Genomic DNA, 21,106 nt, shown 5'->3' on the forward strand with positions numbered 1-21,106 from the left:
CAGTTGAACTGGTCAGAAAAAACCACTCCCAGTTCATCCTGGTGAAGAACGACATGTGCCATCAATCATCTGAAAACACACACACACACACACACACCTGTATGTTCCACACACAGGAAACAGCCGGAGGATAAAAGGATGGGAAAAACGGAGAGGAAAAATTTGCTCTGTCTGCAGTCAGCGTTCCTCCACAATCTGACACACACACACACACACACACACACACACACACACACACACACACACACACACACACACACACACACACACACACACACACACACACACACACACACACACACACACACACACACACACACACACACACACACACACACACACACACACACACACACACACACACACACACACACACACACAGAGTTAAGCTATTGTTAGCTGATCAGAAGCTTTTAAAGGCGTTTATGTTCCAACTTTGTTCATAAACTATAAATAGAAAAGTCATTCATTCTAAAAAATAAAAATGAGTCTCACACACTGTACGTGTGAATTTAAAGGATGAACCAATATAAGACCAGAGCCTGGGCTATGAAACTGGATTAATTTATCCAGTATAACTCTCCGTTAGATTAACCTAACTAGACTTTCTCAATCCCAGATCATCTGTGCTATGAAGCTGGTTACCAACAGGTTAACTTAACCAGGTGATTCAGGTGCGCCTGACCAATCACAAAACACCTTTAGCATCAGTTACCATGGTGATTTACCCTGGTAACTTTAGAATCAGTTACCATGGTGATTTACCCTGGTAACTTTAGAATCAGTTACCATGGTGATTTACTCTGGTAAAATATTAACTAGCTTCGGAGTAAAGGCCCATAACCTCAGCTAAGCTAAGAAATGCTTAAATATGACAAGATAGGCTAACATCAATTAACATAGGCTAAACTAATACAAGCTAAGCTGATTATAGATTTTTCTAAGTTGAGATAAAATAACTAAGACTTAATAAGTCTTATTATTCCCATAATGTTAAAGTCATTATGGGGAACATTAATAAGAAATAAGATGAACAAAAATAAAAGCAACATAAACAGATACAGTGATATCCAAATACTGTATGTAATATTAATGGATATAGTTATTTATATAAAAAAACTGTAAAACATTACGTTGTTACAGTAATTGGTTCTTTAAAAAGCTCTGTGTTCAAAACCCAAATCGGTTTAGGTGAAACACACCTGCTAGTAAAATGATGAAAATCTATTTTGCTACGGTTCTATGAATCCTGAATGACCGCCAGAGGTGGGGCTTCAAGCACTAAATGACAAGCTCTCCTGCATCCGCAGCTCGAGTATTAAATCATCAAAGTAATGTATGAGTCTATAACTCAGACGTGACCCAGGCTCTGAGCCACCTGCAGCAGCCGGGCCGACCTTGTACCCCCTTGGCGATTGACCTGGGAGACCACTGAGGTGTTGTCTGATCGAATCAGTACATGCCTCCCCCAAGAAGTGCTCCAATGCATGGCCCGCAGTTCCAGCACATTTATATGGTTCATGAGATACTAAGGAGCCGACTGCCCCTGGGCTATCTGGTTCTGCCAGACCACACCTCATCCCAGGAGAGACACATCCATTGTGTTAATTTCTTGCCTGGAAGGAACAGGGTCCATGCTTATGTCCCGCAGAATGCGTCCATGGGGACAGAGCCTGGACACATTGTTGGACACCCTGATCCTCCTGTGCCTGTGCAACCTGGCATCTAACCAGAATCCATTGAGCCACCGCTGCAACGGGCGCAATGACAGGATGCCTAAAGGAACCACAGTAGCTGCTACTGCCGTCAGCTTCCTCAGGAGGCTGAGAAAATGACATAGCAACCAAACACCCTCTCAAAAGGGAGGGTCCATACACTGCTTTGATGGACTTATCCTCATGGCCCCAGTATCCAGGCCAGTAACAAAAATAAAAATAATACTGATAATTTAATGAATAACTTTCATGATGGGTGCCCTTTTTTCTGGTTTAAGCACCTGCCCCCCCAAAGTGTCTGTGCCCATACCTTAACATAAGGGAGTATACAACGATCACAGAGCAGCGCTGATAAAAGGAGTCACTTATAGAAGGAAAAAACAGTGACAGAACAAAGGACCAGTTTGCCAAATGCACCAATGCAGGAAAGGGGAAGCGTAAGACGCTACCTTTGCACCAGAACGCACCCCACGCACTGTGTTAACAACAACAGGAACCAGCTGTGCAAAGATTCAACCCACCCGGGGCATCCTACTCTGTCCCCGAGAGGCGAAGCCCAGTGACCAAAGACCGGCCGCGGCACCTCCTAAGGGCAGACAAGCTGCCCGCCACTCCAACGACAACCATCACAGAGCTACTAGCGCCTTCTTCAAACTTGCTAACAGCAAGAAAATTCAAGAGACCGGGCCAGGACTAAACCGGAAGTTATTGACTCACCGAGTCCTCCGGGTTACACGTGACATTGTTGGAATAAAACTCGACCTGTGAACGCAAGAGAAGGTGTCATCCTGTGCTTTAAGCCCCGCCTCTGATGGTCAGGAAGGATGAAGTAGAACAGTTATCAGAGGGCAAGGTTGTACCTGAGTCCAGGAGAGGAGTCTGGGAGTAGTTTGCTATGAACCCTGGGAAGTTTCTGTCCTCACTGGTGAGAAGAACCAACAACATGACGTTTCCCGAGGACAAGAAAGACAGAGACTTCTGAGCGGAGCCACAGCGTCTGCAGGGTTGACAGTCACAGGAGCCAGTTTAAGGAAATGCAGAGAGAGAATAAAACAGCTGTGGGCGGGGCCTCACTCAGTCAGCAGGTGACGCTCTGAAGGCACCAGAGAGTCGTAGAGTCTGATGAAGTCCTGCTCACAGTCATCCTCCAGGACCAGGGAACCAAAGTCCAGCCGCACCCGGTGAAATGGATCAGCACGCAGCCTCCACTGCAGCAGCACCCCAGGCGGGTAGGAGGAGTCAGGGAAGCCCGGCGACGCCAGCTGGTCTGCATGGCTCACGTGCACGTCAAAGGACTTCCTGTCTGCAGTAAGAGAAGAAGTAAGAGAAGACAAACTGAGCAACAGATGAGTCTACAGACAACGTTCTGAGAGGTAAGAAAATCTCACCGTGAAGAGAAGTCCGAGACAGACGAGGATCCACAGCTGAGGACAGACAGGAGCTCATCAACTTACCTACTGACACTACACACAGTACAGACACACTATAGACACACCACTGACACACTACAGACACACCAATGACAGTGACGTGCCATCAGGGTAGGCAAGTTAGGCAGTGCCTACCCAAGGGTGAAATTGATATTTTGATTATTTGTTTTAATTATAATATAATTATAAATTATTTATTTTTCCATTTCCAATAGCCTACAGTACCTATAATTTTGAAAGTGTCAGCATTTTGTGCATTTCATAGCCCAAATTACTAAACAACGCTATTTCCTGTAACAGCTGCACAGTCTTTTTTTTTTTTTTTCCACTTCGCTGTAAGGCAGAGGGAGGCCACGCCCCCTCCCAAAGGCACGTTGCTCTTCTGCCTCTGTTCTCATTGCGTATTTTTACGTGTTTGAGCATGCGCAGTCAGGTCCCCAAGATGACAACCATTTACGTGCAAAGGCAGCATAAAGAGCTGCCTTTGGACGTGACCGCACTATGCTAAATGCTATACATAAGTTCACAGCACATTAGTGAATAGATGCCATGTGATCTCTGCTGCTACGTTCTCTAGCTAGTGGGCGGGATAACACTACAGCAGGATGACAGCGCCAGAGATGATAGAGAAACTTTTTTTAGGAAAAACAACAGCTTTTAAAAGATGGAGACCAACATCTGAGCTACCAGACCATCAGCAAAGGTAAGGTCAGAACATTGTTGGTACTTTCTACAGTGAATGGAACAAAAGGAAGGATTGGCTTTGTGGATGCTCCTCACTGAGGCTGTTCTGAGTTGTTGTTGTTGTCATTTTCTCCGTGTTTCCAACACAAACAACAGATGTGCTGCCGTGTCATGAGATATATGTCGTTGGGAGAGTATGGAGGCTATATTAAATAATTGTTTATGTTTCTTTAATGGTGTTTATGATGCTGATTTTGTTAGATGGATAAATGCTTGTTCATGTGGATCTTGTTGGGTTTTTTCTTTATTATGAATTTTATATTTTGATAAGCGCATTGAGATGACTTTGTTGTAAATTGCTTTATACAAATAAAATTGATTTTATTTGAATTAACACATGAAATTGTCATTAATGGTCTTGATTTGCAACGTGCCTACCCAACAATAGAGGTCATGGCACGTCACTGACCACTGAGACACCACTGACACACAACTGACAAACTACAGACACATGACTGACACACTACAGACACACCACAGACGCACGACAGACACACTACTGACACATTACTGACAGACTACAGACACACTACCAACTGTCTGTTACCTGCAGACATCAGTCTGTAGACCCTAATGTCTGTGCTGGGTCTCATTAGTCGTCCCATCTGTCCTCTCTGAGTCTGTGACGGTGTCAGTGAGTTTTCTACAGACCGCAAGGCGTCGTCCACTGACTGCTGCTGAGAGAGCGGAGCATCAAACTCTGACTGATAAAACGCCATCACGTCTGTTCCACCATCACTGGAGCACACACAAACACACACACTGTGAGGAACATGGTCCTGGTCTACATGGTCCTTGTCCTGAGGTGGACTCACCTGAAGGTCTGCACTGAGCAATGAGTGAAGTATTTGTCCAGGACCGAGTTTTCGGAGTAAATCACTTTGAGCTGAAAGAAACACATCATCAGCATTTATCCAGATTAACTCCAGATTAACTCCAGATTAACTCTTACCTGCGTGCTGACGAGCTCTGAGAGCTGAATGAACTCAGCACTGGTTGGATCTTCGTACTGTAACAGGAAGTTCTGGTTGCTGATGGTCATGGATCCAACATAGACCTTTGTCACCTTGGTACCGTCTCTCACTGTAAACAAACGTTTATTTACACACGTCGTTACGGCAACACATGCTTTCTCTACAGAGCCAGTGTCCTGGTCCTGGTTCTACATGTGGTGCAGAGAGTGGAGCGGCTCACAATGAAGGTGCCACACCAACAGTCCGGTGAGCAGAGACAGCGCGACGGCGGTCAGCAGCAAAGCCACGCCCACAAACACCTTCCTCCTTCTGCTGAGACCATGTTTTTTCTCAACCTGAGGGTCTGAGGCCGGGAGGAAGAGCAGCGACGGGTCCAGGTCTGCCTCCTGCAGCCAATCACATCATTTCATCGGTGTGTGCGTGTGTGTGTATATTGAATTATTTATTCTTTCAACGTTTCAACTTAAATATTTAAGTTTTCTGCTGCACAAATGAACTCAAACATTTCCTGTTCCGGTCTATATATATATATATAGAACATAAACCCTCTGAACTACGGCTCCAGGACCTCAGTTTGAGAACCACTGCTTTGAACAACCTTAATATTGACATGTGGTTTGACCTACACTTTAGTTTGTTAATATATGACTTTATATTTACTGTAACACAGACACACACACATGTGTTATATACACACACGAACTGACACTAGCGCCTGTGCTGCTGTGACGTCACACACTCACGTGTCTGGGCCTGAATCTCTGCTCTGAGTCCATTTGATCCATCAGCAGCACCGACGGTCCGTAGCGTCCGTAAAGCAGCTCACAGTGATGTCACAAACCAGGAAGTGATTGGTGACCTCACACAGGTGGAGCTTCACCTGTGTTTGTGTGCGTGAGTGTGCGTGTGTGTGCGTGTGTGGTTCACATTGTGAACACAAGGGGTCAGTGTTTCACTACTGTCTGTCAATACAGTGTGTGCGTGTGTGTGTGTGTGTGTGTGTGTACCATCAGTAACACTCTTTTGTTGGCTCGTCTTTATTAGTGAATGAAATATACAGTGTGTGCTTTAAAGCTGTTTTCTCCATCAGAGAGAGAACCTGTAATCTTCTCCATCAAACACCGCTCTCCAACCTGTGGGCCTGAAACAGGACGTCACCTGACATCCATGAACCACGGGTTGAAGATCAAACCCTGAAGGAAGTCTGAGGTCTATCCAAAGGTCAGAGTCAGCCAATCAACACCTGAGACCAAGTCATGTGACTCCCAGCTCTGAGCCAACATCACATCATTAATTAGTCTAATAATGATTAGTGTGTGTGGGGGTTCACTTAACACACACACTTATTAGAGGTAAATGTTCTCCAAAGTCAGTGTTACACTCACTAGACTGGATAGTTTAACACTGGATCAGAACCTGCAGCACACACTAGAACACACTGTAACATAAGGAGGGTCTAAGGGACAAAGTTAAGGGACTGTCTAAGGGAGGATGTAAGGAGGCTTTAAGGAGGTGCTAAGGGATGCTCTAAGCAGACTTTAAAAGTGAGGCTCTAAGAAGGTTCTAAGGGAGGCACTAAGGGGTGGTCTAAGGCAGGATTTAAGGATATGCCAAGGAGATTTTTAAAGAAGTTCTAGGGTAGGCTCTAAAGGAATTTCTAAGTTTTTTAAGCAAGTTCTAAAAGATGCTGTAAGGGAATTTCTAAAGAGGTTTTTAAGGAATTTCTAATGAGGCTCTAATGGAAGTTCCAAGGAGGTTTTTTAAGGAAGTTCTAAGGAGGTTCTAAGGGAAGTTCAAAGGTTTTTTAAGGAAGTTCTAAGGAGGCTCTAAGGGAAGTTCGAGGGGTTTTTTAAGGAAGTTCTAAGGAGGCTTTAAGGGAAGTTCGAGAGGTTTTTTAAGGAAGTTCTAAGGAGGCTCTAAGTGCAGTTCTCTGTGTTTTTTAAGGAAGTTCTAAGGAGGCTCTAAGGGAAGTTCTAAAGAGGTTTTGTTTGATTGTTCCCACCAACCAAGGTGAATATCACCACCTACTGGAATGGAGTGTGTAAACTCAACAGAACCTCCCTGTTCTAAGGTGATTGTTAAGGAAGCTTTAAGGGGTGAGATAAAGATCAAACTTATTGATTATGTAGATCAATCAGAGGTTCAGGAAACAAACAGTAAAAATAATGACACTTTGAACACAATAAAAGGTTAATGTGTTCTAATGAGAGTTTAAAGGAGGTTCTGTACATTCTAAGATATGTTCTAAGGATGTTCTCATAAGGTTCTAAAGCTGAGGTTCTGCTGGTTTGGGCCTTTGTGTGATAGAGAAGAGCTGAGAGTCACAAACACAATGTAATGGTTCTTCAGGAGAAAACAGAGAAATACCTACAACGGTATCATGCATAAGTGATCACACACACACACACGCACGCACACACACACACACACAGGAGAACATGCCATGCGTTCTGTATGTTTTTATCTCTACGTTCTAATGTCTACGGTTCTCATGCACAAAGGAACGGTTTCTATCCTTCAGTGGATCTGTTTGGTTCAGAGGATGCAGGTGAAGGTTCATGATACACAGTATGTTACAGTGCACGCACACACACACACACACACACACACGCACACACACACACACACACACACACACACACACACACACAGGTAATCAGTGGTGATTAAAGTGTTTAACCTGCTGTCAAATCCCTGTAAACATATAAAAGTGTTTATGTAGCAAACTACACACGTACATTAAACTAAGTAAATATTAAGTTATTTTAAAAGCTTTGTATTAATACAAACTAAATGTAAACATATTTAGGTTTTTATTTCAGATTTCACAACTTCAATTAAATTTTCAAAGAACATTTTGAAATAAAAGTAAAACCTAAATTTTCATTTTCCAACAGTAGTTGTGAGGCTTCACTGAGCAGCAGGTTGAACTCTTTAATTACCAGGTCCTCGGTTTGAATCCCAACATGCACGTTTCTAACACACTGTGCTGTGAACACGGAGCACACCGCTCTGCTCCGAGCTCCTCCATGTTGCATATTTCAGAAGGTTCAGAGTTTATCTCTCCAGGATCTGATAAGTCTGACTTTATCAAACCAGCCTCAGGTCTGTGTCCTCGTCACACGTTCATAGAGTTTATATCTCAGTCCAAACGGGGGGGGGTCCAAAGAGCGTTTCCTCTGAAGGCGTGCACACGCTCTGTTCCATTAGGGTGGGGTCCAGCTGTTCCATTGGGGGGGTCACTGACGGTGTCCGTCTCAACGTTCCACGAGACTATGAGGATCAAACACAATCCTCCTACGGCTTCTCGTTTCCATGGAAAATTATAGATTGAGGGAGTCATAGAGGAGAGGTGAGGCTAATGGAGCGGGGTGGGGTGGGGGGTGCGGGGGGGGTTATAAGGAGGAGATCTTGACGGTGTCGTGGGTGAAGACAGTGGCTCGGCTGTTCCTCAGGATTCCAGGAACCACGGCGGGCGACGGGGGGAGGTTCTCATCAGGCGTGTTGGCGGGGGGCGTGGGGATGCTGATGATGGCGGCGCTGAAGTCTGGGTCACCACAATTTAGCTTCAGGTCACACATCTGAGCGTTCAGACTGGAACGCCTGAGGGACACAGAGAGACAGGACACTGTAGGGTCTGTACTCTTTCCTGTTACATGTGAGGGGGGGGGGCACAGTTGTGACCAGAACTAAACCATTTTGTATCCAAACTGGTAATACATCTTAACCTAATTAAATGATTTGAATACATTAGTCAGGTGCTTTCTGGTTAACATTTATAGGTAGGAGAACTAAAATACTGACAGTACGTCTGTCAGTGTATGTGTGTTTCTGTCCCTGTGTCAGTACATACGTCTGTGGTGGGGCGCCCCCCTTGTGGTGCAGCGTGTCCAGCTCTTGGACGCTCCCCCGGCTCACTGACACAGTGGAGTTGGCGAGGCGCATGGCCGTTCTCCGGCGTGCGCGGCGTGGACAGCAGCCAGTGGAGCTGTGGTTGTGCGCCCCCTGCTGGCTGGACAGAGAAGTGCTGCGACTGGTCCTAAAGCCCACGGATTCCGTCATACACAGCTCACTGTACGTCATCTCATCCGTGAACTCATGGTTCTATAGGGGGGTGGGGTGGTATTACATAAACATCATCATCATCATTGTTATTATTATTACTGTTAATATTATTAAAATTATTATTACTAGTGCAGTGCTCGTAGGATGTATTGCTATAGAGTACTGTAATATAGGCTTGCATACTGTACATCTGCAGCTTTCTGAGAGAGAGAGAGAGAGAGAGGTGTGTGTGTGTGTACTTACAGTAGTTTTCTCCAAACAGTGCAGCAGGTGATGATGTTGATGTTCAAAAGCTGAGCGGTTCTTCACACATAGAGCAGTGCTGTCACCATCACGGTCCTACACACACACACACACACACACACACACACACACACCACACACCCCACACACACATGTTTTACTGAGCCTTGACTTTATAATAATATAAAGTGCTGCTGATGCTCAGGGATTAAATAAAATTATCATCACTGGTTATTGATTAGCATCAAAACATCTTTACTTTGATGAACCACAGTGAAAAAACAATAAACGTAAGATGATCATACAATAAGTATAAATAAGATAACATAAATGTACAATAAACATACGATTAACTACAATACACCTACAAAATGTTGTCTTTGTGACGTGTTTGCAATTATCTCAAAGGTCTAGTTTGATGCTATATTTCACTCATCTCCATTGGTTCTAAGAACCCCAACAACAGTATTTAAGGTCTGTTTTCTCAAACTCATCTGTTTTCTGAAGTTTTAGCCTCTGAAAAGTCAGTTTAATGACGCTTCTAAAAACAGGTTGTTTTTTGGGTCTTCATGTATATGCATGAGTGGGCGTAAACACACACGCTACTCCAGGGTGTGGGTTTATCACAGCATCATCAGCAGTAAATCATTAACAGTCACTTTCTTCTCTCCTCACCTCTTCTAACCACAGAAATAGTCATTTTAAGACGATATTCCATTATTTTGTCCAACCGCTGCATTGCATTGGTTCAGCAAACACGTCAGATCATCCCATAAAGGCGATACAAGGTGGCGTAATGGCTACTAAAAGTGAAACTGATTGTGAGCGTTCTTCGGTTTATCTATATACTGGATTATCTACGTATATACTGAACGTAAAGATATTAACTGTAATATTAACCTGCCTTCACTATGTTTGTTTTAGCAGTGAGGTAGTTTGAGAGGGAGGAGCTCACATTCTTATAGGGTAGGAGGAACCAGGATTGTCAGGAGGAGGAGTTTCCGCGTTGTGATGTCACAATGTGAGAAAAATCTAACTGGCCCGTTTGGAGACAACTTTTTACAAAATGTGGAATAACAAGGGAGGGAGAAAACAGAACTTTTTCAACTTTGACCCTCTGATTGAGGCTAAGGGATGTATATCACTGTAGAAAACCCATTAGAAAGTGAGTTTTTCATAACACTGCCCCTCTAAAGTGGTTTAGATATCAGGAACCACCAAAATTCCAGAATCAGAATCAAAACCATAACCAGGACCAGGACCAGGACCAGGGAGAAAGCATTATAATATGATCTGCTGAGTTATCATTTTGTGTGTGTGTGTGTGTGTGTGTGTGTGTGTGTGTGTGTGTGTGTGTGTGTGCGTGTGCGTGTGCGTGTGTGTCTCACCACTCGGTCCTCCTTATACTGTAAGAAAGCGTTGGTCGTTCCTTTCTTTGCCATCCGGATACGTGCCAAACGCACTTTCTGTTACACACAAATATACACAGGCACAGGGAATCAGCTGAGTCAACAACACACTAATACACACACACACACACACACACACTCACACACACACACACACACACACACACTAATATACAGAGGTGTAATGAGTACTATCTCCTACTCAAGTAGAAGTACTGTTACATGATTGAAATTGAAGAGTAAAGTAAAAAGTCTCTCAATGGAATTGTACTCAAAGTAAAAGTTACTTTAATTTATTGTTGGTAATAAATCTTGATACGTTCCCTTGCGTTTCAAGTAGAAACTTAAAAAGGAAAAGACCAAATCTACCACAATTGGAACTTAATTTCTTTCCACAAAGGCATCTGTAATAAAAGAATAAAAAGTTTGTCAAAATATACAATTAGTTTTAAATAAAATAACACCAATTAATCAAATTGAAAATAATTAAAACCTCAGGTTTTAAGTATAGATACATTTATGAACTCTAAAACTGAGAAAATAACCTCCATTCAATGCTGTTTTAGTGCCTTGTATTACCTTTAATCTGATTGGTCGGCTATGACGTGATGCATTACCTTTAATCTGATTGGTCAGGAATGATGTGATGCATTACGTTTAATCTGATTGGTCGGCTATGACGTGATGCATTACGTTTAATCTGATTGGTCGGCTATGACGTGATGCATTACGTTTAATCTGATTGGTCGGCTATGACGTGATGTATTACGTTTAATCTGATTGGTCGGCTATGACGTGATGCATTACGTTTAATCTGATTGGTCGGCTATGACGTGATGCATTACGTCCGTTGATCATTTTAAAACAAAAAATAATTTACTCAGTAATGGTTGGGTGTAGAAATGAATTACTTATTTTAAAACATACTTAAGTCCAAGTGTGTATGTGTGTTACCTGCTGGGCTCTCATCTTGTCCGCCCTCTGGTTCTGGTGGTAAATTCTGCTGAAGTTGGAGACGATGACGGGAACAGGCAGAGCTATCACTAAAACTCCACTCAGAGAACAGATAGAACCAAAGATCTTCCCAGCGATGGTGTTTGGAACCATGTCTCCATACCTGGTGAGAACATCAGACAGGTGAGGAACCAACCAACATCTACATCAGAACCACCTCATGTTCTATCTCTGTACCTCCATGGAACTAAACACATCTGTCCTCTAGATCAGAGAGGAGCAGGAGAACAATGACCTAAGGAAGCTTTATGACCAACAGTATCACCAGAGGAACCACCAGAGGAACCATCAGATGAACTACTAGAGGAATCACCGTAGGGACCACCAAAGGAACCACTAGAGGAACCACCACAGGGACCACCAGAGGAGCCATCAGAAGAACCACAGTCTGGTGGAAGACATGAACGCTTTGGTGGAACAAAGACAATGTAGTTTTGCATATGCTGGAGAACCAGAGGAACCTTCAACCTGTGTGACACCAATCAGCATCATTAGGAGCTTCATCTCCTAGAACATGGAGAACCTTCAGAGAACATAGAGGGATGATGGTGTGATCTTCAGTCTGTCAGAACAACTTTATAAATAAAGTATTTATTTATAGAAGAAGAAGGTTTATTTTAGGACAAAAAAGGCACACACTCACGCGCACACACGCGCACACAGACACTGTGAACAGTTCTTTCTTTCTTTTTCAGATTGAGAGTCATTGTCACGTTTTAAATAAATGAATAGTGTTATGTTTACGTTCTCTAACCGACACATTAAATATGGACAAACCCTGGACAATCACATCAAAGGACAGCATACAGTAAAAGTTGTTCTAGTGCATAATATTTTGTGAGATGTCTCACTATGGAATGCATTCCCATCTGCAGCCCTCAGAAGCATTTTTCTCAATCTGCCAATCCTGATTGGCTGGTGAAACGTGGGCACACATCATTCAAACACCTCTTCTCACTCTCAAGCATATCTTGCGTCTTCTGCCAGCTTAACTGTCCACAGATCTTCTTTTAGCCTCCGTCGACAGACGCTGATAGAATGGACGCACTTGCTTTTGTGGACCACACCAGGTCAAAAGAAGCCAGCGCTTATTTTTCCTCTGTTTGGTTGGCGCTGTTCCCGTTCGACGCCACACCACAGTCTCGAACCTCCGGGCGTTGGCACACCAGCCGACTTCTGGGCTCCAACACTGCCACCGACGTTCCTGACAGTCCGGCGCACGTTAGCCCACCTCTCGGGCGCTCACACTCTAGTGCCCAGATTTACACTTTACACCACACCACGGTCTCGAGCTTCCAGACGCCAGCACACCAGATGTCTTGTGCGTCATGGTGCACGAAGAGTGTTGGTTACACCAGAGTGAGGCACGGCTCTGCGCCACTGGCGGGCCTTGGATTTCCTGACGCAAGCTTTACTTATGGGCACCATTACGTCCAGGAAGATGGTCTCCACAAATTCCAGCCTGGCGGGATGGGGTTCACGAGGGCCGAGCTCTGAGGGGCCTCTGGAATGCTCTCACATAATTTATTTGTAGCTCTCAGCAGTTTTCCTCTTGCTGATACGCTTTCTTCCATCTCTCATGGGACATCATGTCCTGGTGAGGACGGACAATATCACAACCGTGACATACGTCAACCGCCAGGGTGGGTTGCGCTCTCATTGGTTGCATATGCTGGCACGCAAACTGATCCTGTGGAGCTGTGGTTGTTTCCTCTCACTGAGGGCGACGCACATCGTGGTATACAAGGAATGGATGTTACACCCGAAGGTGGTGTAATAGTTGTGAGCCCGTTACGGACAGGGCGAGGTGGACCTGTTCGCCACGGAGGAAATGATTTTCAATGATTTTCTCTCTGCGCAGCACAGATGCTCCCCTCAGTGTAGACGCACTAGCGTACGGTTGGCCACGCATGCTTCTTAAGCATTCTCCCCATTGGCCCTGTTACCCCCCACTCTGTCCAGGGTGAAGGAGCACGGCCATGCAGTAATCCTGGTGGCTCCACATTGGCCTGTCATGCACTGGCTGGTGGATATTTACCAGTTGCTGTGTGTTCATCCCTGGCAGCTCCCACTGCACAGGGACCTGCTGTCACAGGTGGGGGGGCTCTGTTTTCCACAATTTTGTGAGGATGAATTTGAAGCCCAACCCGGCCTTTGTGCCGAAGGTGGTAGGCTCATCTACTCCCATTGACCTGTTGGCCTTTTCTGCCTCACAAAGTGGGCAGTGGCCTCATGTGTTGTGTCCGGTTTGTGCGATACACACCTTTTATATACGAGTCTGGCTGCACCTGCCAGCATCTCTCCCTTCTTCCTGGTTGAACACTGTCTCTTGCCCTGTGGTTAATTTTGAACCTGTGTAGCCTTTAGTCTACCTGTTACAACTGGTGATTACTTCCTGGAGTGAAATTCCCCAGGTGGCGTTGTACGGCAACCAATTTTGATTATTTTTTTATCCTCATCTTGCCACACTAACCCCTAATGCTAACCCTAATTCTAACCTTAATCATTACCCCTAACGCTAACCCGAGTGTTCAATGTAGGAACAGATGTGTGCACTTGTATTTAATCCTTATTATAATTATTTTACTTAATTATGTACATTTTTATTTCTATTTCTTTCTTTGTTTATTGTTTATTCTTTTCATTTGTAATATTTATTGAGCGGCTGTAAGCAAGTAATTTCTCCCTGGGATAAATAAAGTACTTCTGAATTCTGATTCTGATTGGATCCCGACCCACCAGTTTACAACCATTCAGTTTGAGTCTCCAATAAGGAAGTAAGTAAGTAAGTAAGTAATATTTATTTATATAGCACCTTTTACAGACAGGAGTCACAAAGTGCTTCACAATACATACAGTGCATACAATACAATACAAATTACAGTTGCAGTCACAAAAATATGATGGTCATAAAACAACCCTTTATCACTGGAATTTTTAAAATGCTTTCTGAAACAGATAGGTTTTCAGTTGGCTCTTAAAAGCATCAACGGAATCAAGCAGACGCAGCGAAAACGGAAGATCGTTCCAGAGCGTTGGCGCGACCGCCTGGAAGGAGCGATCTCCTCTGGTCTTGTAACGGGTACGGGGGACCATGAGCAGGTTCTGATCCTGGGACCTCAGCCTCCGGGAGGGGGTATAAGGACACAACAAGCCTTTACATATGTTAATGGTAACGTAGCATAGAGAGCAGGTCGAGAGTTCACAGCATCATACACTACCCACAATTCCCTGCAGCTATTTTACACACACACACACACACACACACACACACACGCACACGCACACGCACACGCACACGCACACGCACACACACACACACACACACACACACACACACACACACTGACATTAAGACATTAACCAGGTCTAACCCTCAAACAAAGAGCAGCTCTATATTTAACCCTTCACACAAAAACACTGAATATGGACTTTACTCACTGACCTGAACTGTAAACACACACACACACACACACGTATTAAATGATGATTATTTTTCAACTTTTAAATGTTTAAATCCTCTCACGCTGGTCTCTGCTGTGAGGTTTTTCTGGTTGTTAGATTCATTATTTGATCTTCTCTGTTCTCCTATTTCGTTCCTCATGTTCAGGGTGTGTGTGTGTGTGTGTGTGTGTGTATAAATACATTCCTGTGGCTCTAGAAACTGCCAAACAAAGACCTGAGGCTCAGTTCATGTGAAGAATAAACAGGACATTCTCTGAGGAACAGCAGAACTAACATCTGACCACAGAAACTTCCAGGAACCAGAACCTGGAGCTCTAAATTCATCACCCTGATCTGATCTAATTAGCAAACAGTAGCTGCTAAAAAATAAAACAGTAGCTGCTAACGGCTAACAGCAACCTGCAGCATGGAGCTGCTGTCAGACAGGAAGTGAAGGTACAGACAGGAAGTGAAGGTACACAACGGAACCAAACACCATCTACCGATAGACAGAGAAGGAAGTCCACTCTATGATGTGAGCTAATGTTCTCATCACTTCCTCTTTGTTACAGAACTACCAACAATTTGTGGAATATTTAGTAGACTTTGATCACACATGGCCTCTGTCAGTTGTTTGTAGAGAAGTGTCTGTTTAAAGCTTATAGAACTTATAGAACCTCATAGAACTAAGAGAACTTCTTTTTCTTATGTGTAGTTGTACAGTGGTTGGTAATCAAGGCAAGGAGCATTACTTCCCAACTTATAGAACTTATAGATTGAGAAAGTACTTAAGGCAATATACAGTTTATAAAACACATATTATTCTGTGTGTGTACATATGTAAATATATAAAATAAAAAAAATAAAGGAAAGAAATAAAGGTTTGAACAAAGGCTGCAATTGTCAAGTTTATGAAAGAGTAAAAAGGTTTATAACCGTTTGGAACAGTTTTTAAAGGTTTGTAAAGGTGTATTAGGGATGAGTATAGAATTCTTTATTTGTATTGGTTCCGACCGAATTCCATCAGTAACAATGAGCACTGATGCAAGTCATGGTCCATGTGTGGGTACCTGAACACATCCTTGAGATGTTAGCTTAGCATTTTAATTTCATTAGTTATCATTATCATCACGGCTCCTCCTACTTTGTAACGTTACGTTAATAAAAGTCTGCAAAGGTTTGGAATGCTGAGGCAGCAGAGACGATAAGAGGAAATGTTTCCACTCAGCGAGAAGTTTGACGTGCAGAGAGGTGATTACTGTGTGTGTGTGTGTGTGTGTGTGTGTGTGTGTGTGTGTGTGTGTGTGTGTGTGTGTGTGTGTGTGTGTGTGTGTGCGTGCGTGCGTGCGTGCGTGCGTGCGTGCGTGCGTGCGTGCGTGCGTGTGTGTGTGTGCGCTAATGTTAAATAATGGATGGCAGCATTAGAGGCTTGTAGCTGGTTAGTGTTGAAGCATTAGTAAGAACATTATCTGAGGCTCCTTCCTGAAGACGGAGAACACAAACCATACACTGTGTGTGTGTGTGTGTGTGTGTGTGTGTGTGTGTGTGTGTGTGTGTGTGTGTGTGTGTGTGTGTGTGTGTGTGTGTGTGTGTGTGTGTAGCTTCACTAAAGTCACCAGTATCCAAACAAACGTCAGTAGTTACTGACTGACTGTCATTTCACAGACATCTAAAGAATTGATCAGCAGCTAACAGACATGTTTGGGTTAGCTTAGCATGTAGCAACGCTGGTTGAGTGGGGTCAAAGAGTGAAGGGGCGGGACTATTACTGCTCAGACCAAACTTTCTTCAGTGATCACTTGTCTACATTCACTCCACTGTTTTAATGAAAATTAGCTTTTAAACGTGTGATGTCATCTGAACACTACATAGCAGGAATTTTATTTTGTACAGGAACAGGATGTTCAGCGTGTACTCTGACTGAATTGATGGTGAGTTGCTCATGTTGCTGCAGCGTGCGTCTGCTGCTCGTGTTTCCCTCCTCCGTGTTTTGAAGGGTCTCTTTGGGGTCAGCCGGTTATTTTCAGCTCACACAACTTAAATATTTGATGGAGGGAGAGATTATGTCATTCTGCACCGAGCAGAGGAAGAGGAGGAGGAGGAGGAGGACGAGGAAGACTGGAGTTTGATCTTCAAAGTGCACCAAAACAAAAGCCTTCAAATAAAGAATAAAGTTCTAGTGGGTGATCCATTAGACCAGCTGATCTCTATCTCCGCCTCCCTCAGAGACAGGAGCCAATCACAATCTAATAAAGCCTGAGCCGACCAATGGTAATGAGTTTAGAGCAAAGCAGATCTCCATCGACCTCCAACTGAGAGGACTGGGTCACCCCCTCATCTCTGACTCCGCCCACACACTAAGCATTTGGAGAACATGCAAACACCTCAGTATTGGGCTCCTCCCACTCTCCTTGCTCAGGGAGGAGTTTGTGCTTGCCTCCGCCTCCTGCTGCAGTTTCTATTCTGGTGCTAAAAGCTCCGTCCTCAGTGAGACGCTCCTGTTTAATTAATGCAGCCACGATGAAAGTTTCAGGAGGAGCGATGCACGTGCGCACACACACACACAGCCTCTTCCTTTTTTTTGTCATTTATTAGAGTTGAGCTGGATACTTGGCTGAATAGTATCCGGTACAGATAAAGCACTTTTGGTAAGTCCGAGTATTATACGAGTAATACAAGTCAAAATCTGTGCTCGAATTGAATGAAAATCCTCATTGTGTAGCTGACTGTGTCTATCACAGTGCTCCTCCCCAACACACACACAGATGTGTTGCTGTCTGTGTGCTCACTGAGTGACAGCTCTGGCTCTGCTCAGTCACTCAGGTTTGCGGGTCTTTTCCGTTAATGTTTAGGGTTTCTTCAGCTTCAGGTTTGTTTTTACTTCGATCTATACTTTAACTAGTAGAGTTCTGGTAAATGTAGGTTCGTTCAGACGTGGTGCGTCTCTGCTTGTCTGAATTTTTTTCTAACCAGTTTTTTTTTCTCTCTCTCTCTCTGAGTGTCAGACACTTTCTTGCTGTATTTCATAAATAGTGGTATCAGTAATTACCCCCCCCACACACACACACACACACACACACACGTTTTTTTTTAAACACGCACACACACAAACACACCTGGTGTGGAAATAAAAAGAACCAAAAAATAAATAAACAAATCACACTGATCATAAAAAATTAAAAGTTAAAAAAAGAAAGTTATGTTGAGTATGAAAACTCTTGTTCGTTACATTTTACTTCATAATTGCAATCGCATGTGTTGTATTCATTGTTGCAAAACTTGTTCTGTAAATAGTTTGTTTGCTATCGTGATCAAAACCATTGATCTGAAGCTCACTGCTGATGCTGTCCTGTAAATAGTTTTCTAATCAGAAATAAATATAACAATATTTGACCAACACATCAATTGAATGCTTAAAATAACATACCGTTAAAACCCCACCCATTTCAAGAAAACCCGTCCCACTTGAGGGGTTAAATCCCGCCCACTTTCGGGGTATGCCCCACCCACTCCGAGTACAGATACAGATAATTATGGTTAACAGATACAGATAGTGCTGTACTCGCTGATCATATCATTTATAGTCTTGTTTTGAAAAACACTAAAACATCAATTTATTAATTCTACTCAGGATTTAAACAGATTATTTTTAAGGATCTATTTGTAATGAATAATCTGCTGCTAATAAAGACATAGAGATTTCTAGATCAGACACAATATTTGTTATTTTTTTACTGTTTTAGTTTTATATGCTGATAAGTTTGCACAGCAGAAAATCTCACTTACAGCTACATCAGATACATCACATTTTTCTAATAAAAAAGTTTTTAAAGAACGGCTCCATAGAACCCTGGTTCTAACATAGGTTTCATGTCAGTGATTGGTTCATATTCTGCAAGAAAAGAACATTCTCCAAATGATACAGTTGTATATTTAAAAATAAAATGAGTGAACTATTTATTTTTATCATATATTCTGCAGCTAAGAGTTTAGCACAGAACATAGAGCTGCTCCCTGGCCCTCCGCTGGGCCCTTACACTCCTGCTGTGCACGCACAGGCATGTGTGTGACTTCCAGTGTTGGGAACGTTACTTTAAAAAAGTAATTAGTTATAGATACTCACTACTTGTTCAAAAAAGTAACTGCGTTAGTAACTAAATTACTCTATAATAAAAGTAACTCATTACCAAGGAAAGTAACTATTTGCGTTACTATTAAAAAAAAAAAAGTTGCTCTTTGTCAAATAATTCACATTTTTTAGATGCGTGTGTCGTTGTGAGGTGCTTCATTAAATTTGAGTTGCTTACAACGGATGTCGACAAAGTCTTCACTCCTGGATATAATGAACACTTTACATGTACGTTCTTGCCTTTGACCATAATTAATATAAAGTAGTGTTTGTATCGTCACCTTAAAAATGTCAACTTTTCATCAGACTGCTCCACGCTCACCATCTCTGCTGCTTCATCAAATCTGCTCTGTGTGTGTGTGTGTGTGTGTGTGTGTGTGTGTTGCGTGTGCTGGCACGTCGCCTTAGCCAATCATAATCGCTCACCTTGTTTTTAACCCACCTCCTCACAACAGTTGAGTCAGAAGCCGAAGATGCTTTCGGAAAACATTTTATTCAATCAATACATGTAACGCACCGCATTTAACGTTCGGTAACGATAACGGCGTTGTAACGGCGTAAAAAGTAATTAGTTAGATTACCTCGTTACTGAAAAACAAACGCTGTTACATAACGCCGTTATTTTAAACGCCGTTATTCCAAACACTGGTGACTTCAGGACAGTTTAAACCTTTTCAGGCCACGACGCCCAAAATAAAGGTTCCAGAGCGCGGGGACCCCCACTGTAGCTGAAGGTGGTTGAACACAGACATGAACATTAAAGAACAGTCATGTGAAAACAGGACCATCTATAAGGGGGAATAAAGGGGAGAGATTTTTGGGGTCCATCCATAAAGTCAGTAAAATGATGGTCCATTGTTCTATGAATCTGTGATAACCACATTTATTAATTCATCTGAATAATATCTACTGTTATCTTGGAACTTTTATTATTATTATTATAGTCATCTTAAAGATGGAAATCCTTGTTTTAATCACAAATAAAATGGTTCAAAGTGACCAAATATGGAGGTAAAGGTGGTAAAATTAGATTTTAAAAACCACAGGGCACTGCCTCCATTTACTGTGTCTATGAGGAGAGCAGTGTGAAAGCGGCTCCAGCGTTGTTAGTGTTTCCAAAAGTGCTTGGATTGGGCCAATCAGGGTGTCAGCGGAAAGGTCTGCTCCACCCGAGTCCGAATATGTGTATCTTTCCCGGGTAGAGTCAGAACTGCACCCGCTCGGGGCAAAACACACAATCACAGTGCAAGAAAAGTACTAATTTCATGGAAAATGTGGCACCAGTGGACACGTTTTATTCCCCCAAGTCCGGTTTATGCTGATGATGGCTTTGTTTCGCAACACGGCTATGATTTCTGACACCCCATTAAAGCAGAACTGAGTAGCTTTTGCTCAGCACTCCCCCTAAAGGTCCCTTTTGGTTATGTCACTGTGGTAAACACAGGAGCTCCTCCCTCCCGCTTCCTAAACGTACCGGCGGTGGGGGGGGGGGGGGGGGGGGTGAAAGACGCCGATCACCCCATAAACACTTGTATTACCCTCAGTGGGACTACGAGAAGGATTTTTAAGGTGAAAAAATGTCTTAGTTCTGCTTTAAATCCTGAACACAGAAATTTCAAACACTGTTTGTGAAGCCTAACTCCATAATTACATTATAAATAGTTGAATGGCTTTTTACATGTTTTATGGAATACATTTATGACCTGGGCGCACAGTGGCTTAGTGGTTAGCACGTCCGCCTCACAGCAAGAAGGTCCTGGGTTCAAGCCCTGGGGTGGACTTGGGTCCTTTCTGTGTGGAGTTTGCATGTTCTCCCCGTGCTGCGTGGGTTTCCTCCGGGTACTCCGGCCTCCTCCCACAATCCAAAAACATGACCGTAAGGTTGATTGGAGTCTCTAAATTGCCCATAGGAGTGAATGAGAGAGTGAATGGTTGTCTG

The 21,106-nt window shown here is 43.3% G+C and overlaps 1 protein-coding gene and 1 long non-coding RNA gene across 9 annotated transcripts in view; one reads left to right on the plus strand and one right to left on the minus strand.

Annotated features, from left to right (window-relative positions):
• kcnd1 (potassium voltage-gated channel, Shal-related subfamily, member 1) overlaps positions 1–21,106 on the minus strand; it is a 41,195-nt gene that overhangs the window by 7,011 nt on the left and 13,078 nt on the right. For 5 of the 8 annotated variants that reach the window (XM_028452166.1, XM_028452162.1, XM_028452161.1 and 2 more), the window contains 6 exons: positions 11,535–11,697; positions 10,560–10,637; positions 9,172–9,267; positions 8,717–8,967; positions 5,607–8,466; positions 5,108–5,249 (listed from right to left, as the gene is read on the minus strand). In XM_028452166.1, coding sequence (XP_028307967.1) covers positions 8,259–8,466; positions 8,717–8,967; positions 9,172–9,267; positions 10,560–10,637; positions 11,535–11,697 — 796 coding nt within the window. In that variant the 3' untranslated portion in view covers positions 5,108–5,249; positions 5,607–8,258. Of the gene's footprint in view, positions 1–97; positions 196–2,575; positions 2,713–2,789; positions 3,019–3,103; positions 3,140–4,436; positions 4,628–4,704; positions 4,776–4,841; positions 4,973–5,083; positions 5,250–5,606; positions 8,467–8,716; positions 8,968–9,171; positions 9,268–10,559; positions 10,638–11,534; positions 11,698–21,106 lie in introns of those variants that run through there. The other 3 variants (XM_028452160.1, XM_028452159.1, XM_028452167.1) reach the window with 2 other exon arrangements.
• LOC114466630 (uncharacterized) lies at positions 79–18,359 on the plus strand. Its single transcript, XR_003674459.1, has 3 exons — positions 79–99; positions 9,783–9,789; positions 18,232–18,359. It is a non-coding gene; the product is annotated as an uncharacterized LOC114466630 (long non-coding RNA).

This window comes from Gouania willdenowi, chromosome 7 (genome assembly GCF_900634775.1).
Source record: "Gouania willdenowi chromosome 7, fGouWil2.1, whole genome shotgun sequence".
NCBI lineage: Eukaryota > Metazoa > Chordata > Actinopteri > Blenniiformes > Gobiesocidae > Gouania > Gouania willdenowi.